Source organism: Gigantopelta aegis, chromosome 7 (genome assembly GCF_016097555.1).
Source record: "Gigantopelta aegis isolate Gae_Host chromosome 7, Gae_host_genome, whole genome shotgun sequence".
Classification (NCBI taxonomy): Eukaryota; Metazoa; Mollusca; class Gastropoda; order Neomphalida; family Peltospiridae; genus Gigantopelta; species Gigantopelta aegis.
Genome location: NC_054705.1, coordinates 30,966,552 through 30,980,520, shown reverse-complemented (window position 1 = coordinate 30,980,520; position 13,969 = coordinate 30,966,552). Strand labels below are relative to the sequence as shown.

The 13,969-nt window shown below is 40.5% G+C and overlaps 1 protein-coding gene across 5 annotated transcripts in view; it reads left to right on the top strand.

Annotated features, from left to right (window-relative positions):
* Nucleotides 1-13,969, top strand: part of LOC121377386 (regulating synaptic membrane exocytosis protein 2-like) — a 120,664-nt gene continuing 106,695 nt past the window's right edge. For all 5 annotated transcript variants that reach the window (XM_041505367.1, XM_041505368.1, XM_041505365.1 and 2 more), the window contains exon 1: nucleotides 1-368. In XM_041505367.1, the coding sequence (XP_041361301.1) occupies nucleotides 235-368 (134 nt within the window). In that variant the 5' untranslated portion in view covers nucleotides 1-234. The remainder of the gene's footprint in view (nucleotides 369-13,969) is intronic.

Below are 13,969 nucleotides of genomic sequence, written 5' to 3'. Positions count from 1 at the left end.
ATGGGAACGTAACGTCTCGTTGGGTCTGCGGCTACATGTTGGCGCCAAAATCCTCTGCAGCGTTAACCGGGAGGAACTTCAGGCATGGGATACCGTTGCTCTATGCTTTGGGTATTTTGATTTCTGAAAATGATTGAAGGAAAATAGCTACAATTGAACGATCTCGCCCGCCAGGCGACCGCAAACCTGGCTGCAACTCGGAGCTTAGCGGATCAATAACCAGAAAGGGACAAAATGTCTTCCTCGCGTCGACCATCCCTGCCGCCTATGCCTGATCTCAGCCATTTAACTGAGGACGAAAGGAGGGTTATTGAAGATGTCCTTCGAAGACAGAGAGAGGAGGAGGAAAAAGAGCAAGAAGTCATCCGGTAAAAGCTAGTTTATCTTTAATGCCAAAAATGGGCAGTAGCATGAAAATCGGACGCCATATTGAATTTAGGAGCATTCAATAAATAGGCGACTCGTTGACGTTGGTTTTGCTAAGTAATATAATTGTTAGGCTGTTGTGATCATTTCTTTTTCCCATAGATTAGACGCAGGTGTGTTTAAAAAACAGTGATATGTATCGAAACGGGACGTACATGCGATATAAAAACAGGATTTTCCTTCGTATTCATGTTTATGTTCTTCATGACATTTATATTTTTGTGAATGTAGCCTACGATTAGCCCTTTCACTTAATATGCATGCACGCACAACCATACTGTTAGTACATTAATCAGATGACTGTAACAGAACATGTCCAAATATATGGAAAGAAGCTAGATCGTTGGACATACACCGGAATGTTTTAAGTGCCAAATTCCATTTCTTTTTCCAATAGACCCACTGGCAAAATGAGGAATATACTAATATACAGAGCTAATTTAATTTATCAGTTTCTTACAAATATCGCAGTTGACTATGGTAAACAACAAAGTATATATCCGTACCACGTAACAAAGCATTTTCAATCCCAATGCTATATATTTAATTTGCCTTTTTCGTGTTTCATTTACATGATACTGTCATAATATTCAGCTAAAAGCGGGTCAAGGGGAGATAACCCTACGTCTGCTTAATTCTGAAGGTTATAGAACTAGCGTCTTTTTTCTATTTTTTTTGGACCTGCACTTCGGTTACGGTTAATAGTTTATTCATAATTACATTTGTCGTTTGTTTTGTTTGGTTGTTGGTATGGTTTTGTTTTGTTTTGTTGTTTGTTTAGGTTTTTGATGTTTTTATTTTTTATTATTATTTTTCTAATAAATAATTCCTATTAGAAAAAAGAAGGGGAAGGACTTTCCTTTGGCACCGTCACTAACCCTAACCCTAACCCTAACTATTATGATAAGTATTAAAATTTTATAATGTTCTTTATACATGACAGTGCCAAAGGAAAGTCCTACCAAAGGAGAAAAGGAATGTATGTTTAATGACACCCAGGACATTGCCTTATGAGTATTGTTTAACGACATCACTAGAGCACATTGATTAATTAATTATCGGCTATTGGATGTCAAACATTCGGTAATTCTGACTCGTAGTTGTCAGAGGAAACCCACTACATTTTTCTTAATGCAGCAAGGGATCTTTTTATATGCACTTTCCATTGGGCTATTTCTCATTCCAACTAGTGCTCCACAACTGGTGTAACAAAGGCCATGGTATGTGCTGTCTTGTCTGTGGGACGGTGCATATAAAAGATCCCTTGCTGCTAATCGGAAAGAGTAGCCCATGAAGTGGTGACAGCGGGTTTCCTCTCTCAATATTTTTGTGGTCCTTAACCATATGTCCAAATGTGTTCTGTGCATCGTTAAATAAACAATTTCCTTCCTTCCTTTCCAAAATACAAGAAAACACATACCACAGCCTTTGACCAGTTGTGGTCCACTGGTTGGAACGAGAAAAACCAAATCATTTGAATGTGAGGTGGTTCGATACTGCGATGCAAGCTCTTCTAGCAAGCACTAAATTGACAGCTACATCCTGCCTCTCCTATTAGATAATTTTTTTCATTTACTTTTATGAATGACTGAATGTGTAATAACCACCAGTGCACCATGACTGGTATATCAAAGGCTGTGGTATGTGCTATCCTGTCTGTGGGATGGTGCATATGAAAGATCCCATGCTACTAATGAAAAACATTAGTGGGTTTCCTCTCTAAGACTGTAAAAATTACCAAATGTTTGACATCCGATAGCCGATGATTAATGAATCAATGTGCTCTAGTGGTATCATTAAACAAAACAAACGCTAACTTTATATGTAAAAATTACCAAATGATTGGCATCCGATAGCTGATGATTAATGAATCAATGTGCTCAAGTGGTGTTGTTAAGCAAAAAACTTTTTTTTTTTTTTTAATTACACCCCAGCACAAAAAAATACATCTGCTATTGGGTGTCAAACTAAGGTAAATGAAAATATGAATGTTTTGGTTTATAAAAGAGCAGACTCTAAGTTTTCAGTCTGTGAAAATAAACACTAAGTTTAATGGATCTACAAACGTGCAACACGGCATTCATCTAAAAATAACTAGAGCTTGTTTCGATATCCATTACTTCTCAGACAAACATGCATTTTTAGAATTTTGAAAAATGCTTTTTGGGGTATTACAAAAACCTGGATGACCAGAACTACTTCAGCACATTGATTTATTAATCATCGGCTATTGGATGTCAAACATTTGGGTTTGACATCTAGTCTTAGAGGGGAAACCTGGTACATTGTTTCATTAGTAGCAAGGGATTTGATATAGCAGTCGTGATGCACTGGCTGAAAACAAGAAATATCCCATTGGGCCCACCAACGGGGATCGATCCGAAACTGACTGCACATCAAGCAAGCGCTTTACCACTTGGCTACATCCCACTCCCCTTAAATGGTAATATCTGTATAAATATGTTTATATGCAATGCAATTTCAGTTTCTACCAGTTAAAACTGGAATTTGAATCACTAGTGGTAGTAATAAAGATTCTACCATATTCTAGTTTCTACCTCAACATTTTCTTTCCGTTATCTTCTTCATTGTCTTGTTCTTTTTTGCATTTGATATGTCCCGAGTTTGATAAAGCACTTGCTTGATGTACTGTCGATCCCCATTGGGATATTTCTTGTTCCAGCCCAGGGCTTCTAGATTATGGTAGCCCCACTTCCATGGCTAGTGATATTCAATGTTGGGCTAGTAAATAACTACTATTGCCATGCCCGGTGGCTAGTGAAATTTGTTTTTGGGTCAGATGTTGCAGTTAAGTGGATTTTGTAAATATGAATACCATGTTCCCACCCCAACCTCCAATGTTAGTGTTTTTAAGCTCTATCTCCCTATTTAGGTGACATATCTGTTTATTACTATTATTTAGTCAAATTGTATTAACTTAAAGTAAAGTAGGGCTGGTGAATTTTTAATTGTGGCTAGTAAATTTTTTAAAACTCTGATCCCATGGCTAGTGGCTTTTATAAAAATTCTAGAAGCCCTGGTATGTGCTATCCTGTCTGTGGGATTGTGCATATAAAAGATCTCTTGCTACTAGTGGAAAAATATAGGAGGTTTCCTCTCCAAGACGTTTGACATTCATTAAATGATGATTAATAAATCAATGTGTTCTAGTTTTAAAAAAACCCCTAAAAAAACCCCTTTAATTCACTGTATGATTTAGAAGAGCTGTGATGTTGGAGGCAACACCACAATAAATATCTATATCCTATTTATCCTATCAAAAGAAGGAAATTAATTCCTGTATGTTGTAAAGCACTGCATGAACTATATAATCCCAGCTTATAGCAGATAAATATTTTAATGATAATAATAGGTCGTAATTGTTTTATTTGGAAAATGTCATCTATTGTTGTGTATACCGATAATATGTTCTACATGAGAATTTCACAGTTTAATTTGAATCAATACTAAATTTTACCAAGTCAGTTTCATAGGCATCGAGTGAAGGTGGGGTGGGACGTGGCCCAGTGGTAAAGCGCTCGCTCAATGTGCAGTCGGTCTGGGATCGATCCCCATCTGGGCTATTTTTCGTTCCAGCCAGTGCACCATGACTGATATATCAAAGGCCGTGCTATGTGTTATCCTGTTTATGGGATGGTGCATATAAAAGATTCCTTTGCTACTAATGAAAAAATGTAGCAGGATTCCTTTCTAAGACTGTATGTCAAATTTACCAGTTGTTTGACATCCAGTAGCCGGTGATTAATAAAGGCTTTGATAAGGTCTTGAAACTTTGTCATTCATTCATTCATTCATTCATTCATTCTTTCACTCTTTCATTCATTCATTCATTCACTCACTCACTGGTTGGGTTTTTGCTCATTCCAACCAGTTCACCACAACTGGTTAAAGGCTGTGGTATGTGCTATCCTGTCTGTGGGGGATGGTGCAAATAAAAGATTCCTTTGCTACTAATGGAAAAATATTGTGGGTTTCCTCTCTAAGACTACATGTCAGAATTACAAAATGTTTGACATCCAACAGCTGATGATTAATAAATCAATGTGGTCAAATGATGTCATTAAACAAAACAAACTTTTTGTCAAGTGAAGTTGTCACATAGGAAGGAAATGTTTTATTTAACGACACATTCAACACATTTCATTTACGGTTATATGGCATCAGACATATGGTTAAGGACCACACAGATAATGAGGGAGGAAACCTGCTGTCGCCACTTCATGGGTTACTTTTTTCGATTAGCAGCAAGGGATCTTTTATATGCACCGTCCCATAGACAGGATAGCACATACCACGGCCTTTGATGTACCAGTCGTGGTGCACTGGCTGTTGTGACATGGAGGAGAGCACCACAACATATGTGATATTTGTGTGAGATAATTAACTAATTGTCTGGGTCACTGACAGTTACTGGTATGTTCCTTTCTAAATGTCAGGCAAATTAACACCTACATTGAATGGAGTAATTTATACATAATTTACATCGTTCATTGTAATGCACGGTTAGAAGAATGGCAGCGTAGGAATCTATGCACTATAACATGTTTTTCACATGAATGGTATGTGATAAACAACAACAAAAATTCATTGTAATTAAAGGGATTGTCCCCAGATTGTTGCCATAGTAACATGTTTACCACAAACAGATCAGTTTATGATAACAGAAATTACATAATTGCGATATTTTTCTGTTTAGAATATCAGTCAGGGATTTATCCAGGATGTTCTGCCATGGTCCCATGTCTGATGGGATAGTGAAAGTTAGTAAGAGTGAATCATACTTGGGATGGGTTTTTTCAGGCTACTGAATGATACAGTACACCACTGTTAAATTATTTTGTTACAGCAGACGTCATTAAATATATATATTGGGAATTATTGGCATAGACATTGGGATGTTTCAGTGCCACTTTCTTTTGTTGAAGGGGCTTATCTTCTGACCCACAGCAAGTGAAATGCTCATATATTAAATATATGTATATAACTATATTGGGAGTTTTAGCATAGACATTGGGAATTTTCAGTGCCACTTTCTTTTGAGATGGGGCCTATGTTCGGACCCACAGAATGCCTCGAGAAATCCCTGAAGGAAATGACATGCTCATATATTGAATATATGTATATAATTATTTTGGGAATTTTATCTTAAAAATTTAGAATTTTCAGTGCCACTTTCTTTTGGGAAGGGGCCTATGTTCGAACCCAGATATCACCTGAATAAATCCCTGTCAGTATCTGAACAAATAAGGTGTTTGTTGACATCCATAATTTGTACGTAATCCAAACCAGATTTTTACCTTCCAATAATTTTGTACCTACGAAAAAAATATGTGTCACAAAGAAATTGAACCATGACTGAGCACTACAGACAGCACACCACTACAAATACATTGGCTATACAATCACTGGCATTCTAAACAAGAAAATTTATTTAATATGCAACCCCTGTAATTAAAAAAAAATCCACAGCAAAAAACAAGCAGTGGAAAAAAAATCTAATATAGCCCACATCAAAATGGATGAAAAACTCCACAGCAGTCTCCACAGCATTCTCCACAGCAATCTCCACAGCATTCTCCACAGCAATCTCCACAGCAATCTCCATAGCATTCTCCACAGCAATCTCCACAGCAATCTCCACAGCATTCTCCACAGCAATCTCCACAAGCAATCTCCACAGCAATCTCCACAGCAATCTCCACAGCATTGCTGATTGCCCTCGGCAATTGCATGGTTGATATGTAATTTAAGTCGCCAAAAAGACTCTGTTGGAAACATCTTAAATGGCTGCTATCCTATCTGTGGAATGGTGCATATTAATGATCCCTTGCTACTAAATAAAATCCAATAGCGGATGATTAATAAATCAAAACTAACTTTTAACTTTTGACATCTTTGAACAGTCATTGTTTGTTATGTCCCTGTCCATTCAAAAAATATATTATTGTTAATTGTTTAATCCATTCAAAAGAGTGGTTATAATTTATTATTATCATTTTCTCTTACGTCCACTTTCCATCAATATAGATTTATTGATATTATGCATAATATGCACAATACATTTTTCATGTATACATTACTGCACGCTTGTTTCAGCATGAACTGGTTTCAGCCTGCTGAAACAATGTCAGTAGATGATTAATTTTTCCATGCAGTGATATCATAGTACAAAGAGTTTACTAGCGAATTAAAAGTACACTTTGATGATGTCAAATTGTGCATAGTAATCCGCTTGGGAAATGCAGATATAGAAATGCACAATAAATCACTTGATGTGGAATCACCTTAATGGAAAACGGGCCCTACTCTGAACAAAAAAATAAAATAAAAAACTTTAGCATTTTTAAAATCATGTACAGTGAAACCCTTCTAAACCGGACACCCTTGGGACCAAGACAGATATATCTTTTAAGAGGGGTCCAGTTTAGAGACGTTAAGTTCTGTCCTGGTTTTTAGAAAGGGACTCTGTAAAACGTCCGGTTTTGATGGAATTCCGGTTTACAGAGGGTCCGGTCTTGAGAGGTTTCACTGTATCTGCATGTGGCGAGTGACAACATCATGACTACTTCCATTAGTCATGGGGTGAGACGTAGCCCAGTGGTAAAACGCTCGCCTGATGCATGGTCAGTCTAGGATCGAAACTCATCAGCGGGCCCATTGGGCTATTTCTCATTCCAGCCAGTGCTCCACAACTGGTATATTAAATATCAAAGCCTATGGGGTGGAGGACGTAGACCAGTGGTTAAAGCATTCGCTTGATGCATGGTCGGTCTAGGATCGATCCCCGACGGTGGACCCATTGGGCTATTTCTCGTTCCAGCCAGTGCTCACTCCATAACTGGTGTAACAAAAGCCATGGTATGTACTATTCTGTCTGTGGGATGGTGCATATAAAAGATCCCCTGCTGCTAATTGAAAAGAGTAGCCCATGAAGTGGCAACAGTGGGTTTTCTCTCAATATCTGTGTGGTCCTTAACCATATGTCTGACGTCATATAACCATAAATAAAATGTGTTGAGTGCGTTGTCAAATAAAACATTTCCTTCCTTCCTTCAAAGGCGATGGCATGTGCTATCCTGTCTGTGAGATGGTGCATATAACAGATCCATTGCTACTAATGGGAAAATGTAGAGGGTTTCCTCTGATGACTACGTGTCAGAATTTCCAAATGTTTGACGTCCAATAGCCGATGATTAATCAATCAATGTGCTAGCTCTTGTGGTCTCATTAACCAAAACAACATTAATTTGTTTAATTTGCTGAATAGTGTTCATACTAAAAACATTAAAATGATGCCACAAATAAGGTGTTCTTGTTTTCGGATAAAGTCTGAAACTTATAATAAAATATATTTAATAAACCATACAGGTTGTAGTTAATAACTTTATAATGAAGTTAACCTTTAAACACCGAGGCCAGTGTTTTGGTTAGTACCGGCTGTTACCCCAGTGCGAGTTTTAATGATTCAATGGGTAGGTGTTGGACCACTACACCTTCTTCTCTCTCACTAACCAACTAACAACCAACCCACTGTCCTGGACAGACAGGCCAGATAGCTGAGATGTGTGCCCAGGACAGCGTGCTTGAACCTTAATTGGATATAAGCACGAAAATAAGTTGAAATGAAATGAATAAACACCACCATTTAGGAAAAGCAGACCACTACACCCTCTTCTCTCTCACTAACCACTGACAACTAACAACCAACCCATTGTCCTGGACAGACAGCCCAAATAGCTGAGGTGTGTGTGCCCAGGACAGCATGCTTGAACCTTAATTGGATATAAGCATGAAAATAAGTTGAAATGAATGAATAAACACCACCATTTAGGAAAAGCAGACCACTACACCCTCTTCTCTCTCACTAACCACTGACAACTAACAACCAACCCATTGTCCTGGACAGACAGCCCAAATAGCTGAGGTGTGTGTGCCCAGGACAGCATGCTTGAACCTTAATTGGATATAAGCATGAAAATAAGTTGAAATGAATGAATAAACACCACAATTTAGAAAAAGCAGACCACTACACCCTCTTCTCTCTCACTAACCACTGACAACTAACAACCAACCCACTGTCCTGGACAGACAGCCCAAATAGCTGAGGTGTGTGCCCAGGACAGCGTGCTTGAACCTTAGTTGGATATAAGCACGAAAATAAGTTGAAATGAATGAACAAACACCACCATTTAGGAAAAGCAGACCACTACACCCTCTTCTCTCTCGCTAACCACTGACAACAACTAACCCACTGTCCTGGACAGACAGCCCAAATAGCTGAGGTGTGTGTCCAGGACAGCGTGCTTGAACCTTAGTTGGATATAAGCACGAAAATAAGTTGAAATGAATGAATAAACACCACCATTTAGGAAAAGCAGACCACTACACCCTCTTCTCTCTCACTAACCACTGACAACTAACACCCACCCCTTAGTTGTCCTGGACAGACAGCCCAAATAGCTGAAACAGCGTAGCTGAGGTGTGTGTGTGCCCAGGACAGCGTGCTTGAACCTTAGTTGGATATAAGCACGAAAATAAGTTGAAATGAATGAACAAACACCACCATTTAAGAAAAGCAGACCACTACACTCTCTTCTCTCTCGCTAACCACTGACAACTAACCCATTGTCCTGGACAGACAGCCCAAATAGCTGAGGTGTGTGCCCAGGACAGCGTGTTTGAACCTTAATTGGATATAAGCACGACAATAAGTTGAAATGAATGAACAAACACCACCATTTAAGAAAAGCAGACCACTACACTCTCTTCTCTCTCGCTAACCACTGACAACTAACCCATTGTCCTGGACAGACAGCCCAAATAGCTGAGGTGTGTGCCCAGGACAGCGTGTTTGAACCTTAATTGGATATAAGCACGACAATAAGTTGAAATGAATGAACAAACACCACCATTTAAGAAAAGCAGACCACTACACTCTCTTCTCTCTCGCTAACCACTGACAACTAACCCATTGTCCTGGACAGACAGCCCAAATAGCTGAGGTGTGTGCCCAGGACAGCGTGTTTGAGCCTTAATTGGATATAAGCACGAAAATAAGTTGAAATGAATGAACAAACACCACCATTTAAGAAAAGCAGACCACTACACTCTCTTCTCTCTCGCTAACCAATGACAACTAACCCATTGTCCTGGACAGACAGCCCAAATAGCTGAGGTGTGTGCCCAGGACAGCGTGTTTGAGCCTTAATTGGATATAAGCACGAAAATAAGTTGAAATGAATGAACAAACACCACCATTTAAGAAAAGCAGACCACTACACTCTCTTCTCTCTCGCTAACCAATGACAACTAACCCATTGTCCTGGACAGACAGCCCAAATAGCTGAGGTGTGTGCCCAGGACAGCGTGTTTGAGCCTTAATTGGATATAAGCACGAAAATAAGTTGAAATGAATGAACAAACACCACCATTTAAGAAAAGCAGACCACTACACTCTCTTCTCTCTCGCTAACCAATGACAACTAACCCATTGTCCTGGACAGACAGCCCAAATAGCTGAGGTGTGTGCCCAGGACAGCGTGTTTGAACCTTAATTGGATATAAGCACGAAAATAAGTTGAAATGAATGAACAAACACCACCATTTAAGAAAAGCAGACCACTACACTCTCTTCTCTCTCGCTAACCAATGACAACTAACCCATTGTCCTGGACAGACAGCCCAAATAGCTGAGGTGTGTGCCCAGGACAGCGTGTTTGAGCCTTAATTGGATATAAGCACGACAATAAGTTGAAATGAATGAACAAACACCACCATTTAAGAAAAGCAGACCACTACACTCTCTTCTCTCTCGCTAACCAATGACAACTAACCCATTGTCCTGGACAGACAGCCCAAATAGCTGAGGTGTGTGCCCAGGACAGCGTGTTTGAGCCTTAATTGGATATAAGCACGACAATAAGTTGAAATGAATGAACAAACACCACCATTTAAGAAAAGCAGACCACTACACTCTCTTCTCTCTCGCTAACCAATGACAACTAACCCATTGTCCTGGACAGACAGCCCAAATAGCTGAGGTGTGTGCCCAGGACAGCGTGTTTGAGCCTTAATTGGATATAAGCACGACAATAAGTTGAAATGAATGAACAAACACCACCATTTAAGAAAAGCAGACCACTACACTCTCTTCTCTCTCGCTAACCAATGACAACTAACCCATTGTCCTGGACAGACAGCCCAAATAGCTGAGGTGTGTGCCCAGGACAGCGTGTTTGAGCCTTAATTGGATATAAGCACGAAAATAAGTTGAAATGAATGAACAAACACCACCATTTAAGAAAAGCAGACCACTACACTCTCTTCTCTCTCGCTAACCAATGACAACTAACCCATTGTCCTGGACAGACAGCCCAAATAGCTGAGGTGTGTGCCCAGGACAGCGTGTTTGAGCCTTAATTGGATATAAGCACGAAAATAAGTTGAAATGAATGAACAAACACCACCATTTAAGAAAAGCAGACCACTACACTCTCTTCTCTCTCGCTAACCAATGACAACTAACCCATTGTCCTGGACAGACAGCCCAAATAGCTGAGGTGTGTGCCCAGGACAGCGTGTTTGAGCCTTAATTGGATATAAGCACGAAAATAAGTTGAAATGAATGAACAAACACCACCATTTAAGAAAAGCAGACCACTACACTCTCTTCTCTCTCGCTAACCAATGACAACTAACCCATTGTCCTGGACAGACAGCCCAAATAGCTGAGGTGTGTGCCCAGGACAGCGTGTTTGAACCTTAATTGGATATAAGCACGACAATAAGTTGAAATGAATGAACAAACACCACCATTTAAGAAAAGCAGACCACTACACTCTCTTCTCTCTCGCTAACCAATGACAACTAACCCATTGTCCTGGACAGACAGCCCAAATAGCTGAGGTGTGTGCCCAGGACAGCGTGTTTGAACCTTAATTGGATATAAGCACGAAAATAAGTTGAAATGAATGAACAAACACCACCATTTAAGAAAAGCAGACCACTACACCCTCTTCTCTCTCGCTAACCACTGACAACTAACAACCAACCCACTATCCTGGACAGACAGCCCAGATAGCTGAGGTGTGTGCCCAGGACAGCGTGTTTGAGCCTTAATTGGATATAAGCACGAAAATAAGTTGAAATGAATGAACAAACACCACCATTTAAGAAAAGCAGACCACTACACTCTCTTCTCTCTCGCTAACCACTGACAACTAACCCATTGTCCTGGACAGACAGCCCAAATAGCTGAGGTGTGTGCCCAGGACAGCGTGCTTGAGCCTTAATTGGATATAAGCACGAAAATAAGTTGAAATGAATGAACAAACACCACCATTTAAGAAAAGCAGACCACTACACTCTCTTCTCTCTCGCTAACCAATGACAACTAACCCATTGTCCTGGACAGACAGCCCAAATAGCTGAGGTGTGTGCCCAGGACAGCGTGCTTGAGCCTTAATTGGATATAAGCACGAAAATAAGTTGAAATGAATGAACAAACACCACCATTTAAGAAAAGCAGACCACTACACTCTCTTCTCTCTCGCTAACCAATGACAACTAACCCATTGTCCTGGACAGACAGCCCAAATAGCTGAGGTGTGTGCCCAGGACAGCGTGCTTGAGCCTTAATTGGATATAAGCACGAAAATAAGTTGAAATGAATGAACAAACACCACCATTTAAAGGGACAGATCCTAGTTTCAGCCCATGAAAATTAACACTAAAAAATTATACATACAAATATATGTGTGTGTCTCTGTCTCCCCCCCTAAATTTAGTTACAGTTATATTTTTATTTATTTTAAGTTGCTTAATCCTAAGAATCCCTTCGGGAACATGTGTGTCCTTCAGCGACATGTTACTGTTGTCATATTTTGTGGTTTCGCCGGTTCATAAGATATACACTTACACTGAACGCATACGATATATATATATATATATATATATATATATATATATGCATGCAAGCAAGCACATTATGATGTCTGTATTCCAGAATTATTTAATCAAAGACTTGATAATTCTAACTCGTAGTCAACAGAAAAAGCCCGCTATATTTTCCTAATACTGCAATGGATCTTTTATATGCACTTTCACACAAACAGGAAAACACATACCACAGCCTTTGACCAGTTGTGATACACAATCAGCTGAACGGATTCACTGAGGTAGTTCGATCCTGCGACGCAAGCACCTCAGGCGAGTGATCAACCGACTGAGCTAAATCCCCCTTGCCCCCTCCCAAGTATTAAAGGGACAGACCCTAGTTTCAGCCCATGAAAATTAACACTAAGTTTAGTTAATCTACAAACCTGTAACACATTTGGATAAAGTTACAGTTGTGTGAAACACGAGTTTGTGACTTGGAAATGGTGAAATACCCTCTAAAAATAGACTAAAACTCGACTCCATAACTGTTATTTCTCGAACTTCAAAAAAAGAAACGCAAAAGGGTACAAATGGGTTGTAACTCCGATTTTATGTTTCCTACCGGTTCATGCTTTGTGAATATAAGGTCATTGCATGTCCCAAACACATTCCCACGGTTACATTCGATAAAACGCAGCTACTGTACAATAAAGTTCCAAAATGTGAATATTCGCAAAAACGCAGCCACGTGCAAACCATGTCACCACTGCACGTGCGTTGTCTGCACGTGCAACATGAACACCGACAGTATAAAAGTGCAGGGTGTTCGCTTGCCTGGCTTCTGTATCTGGCCGACAGTTGACAATCCAGGACATGCCACGTCTCAGTGAACCGCAGAGAAACAATGCCATCGGCCGACTAGACGCAGGCGAATCCAGAACGGCCGTTGCCAGGGCATTCCATGTGTCCCCAAGCACCATCTCCAGACTGTGAGACCGTTACCAGCAACATGGATCAACACGTGACCTCCCTAGATCCGGTCGACCACGGGTCACTACCCCCGGGCAGGACCGCTACATCCGGGTACGCCACCTTCGGGAACGATTGACTACTGCCACCTCCACAGCCGCAGCAATACCAGGTTTGCGCAGGATATCCGACCAGACCGTACGGAACCGCCTACGTGACGTAGGAATTCGTGCCAGACGTCCAGTTCGAGGTGTCATCTTAACACCACAACACCGTCGACTCCGACTGCAGTGGTGCCAGATTCATCGACAATGGCCTCAACTGCGATGGAGACAGGTGTGGTTCAGTGACAAGTCCCGATTTCTGCTCCGACGTCATGATGGAAGATGTCGCGTGTATAGGCGTCGTGGTGAACGTTATGCGGCAAACTGCGTGCAGGAAGTGGACAGATTCGGCGGGGGTAGTGTCATGGTGTGGGCAGCCATCTCACACACTGGCAGAACTGACCTGGTCCACGTGCAGGGCAACCTGAATGCACAGGGCTACATTGACCAGATCCTCCGGCCACACATCGTTCCAGTTATGGCCAACGCCAACGCAGTGTTCCAACATGACAACGCCAGGCCTCACACAGCACGTCTCACAACGGCTTTCCTACAGAACAACAACATTAATG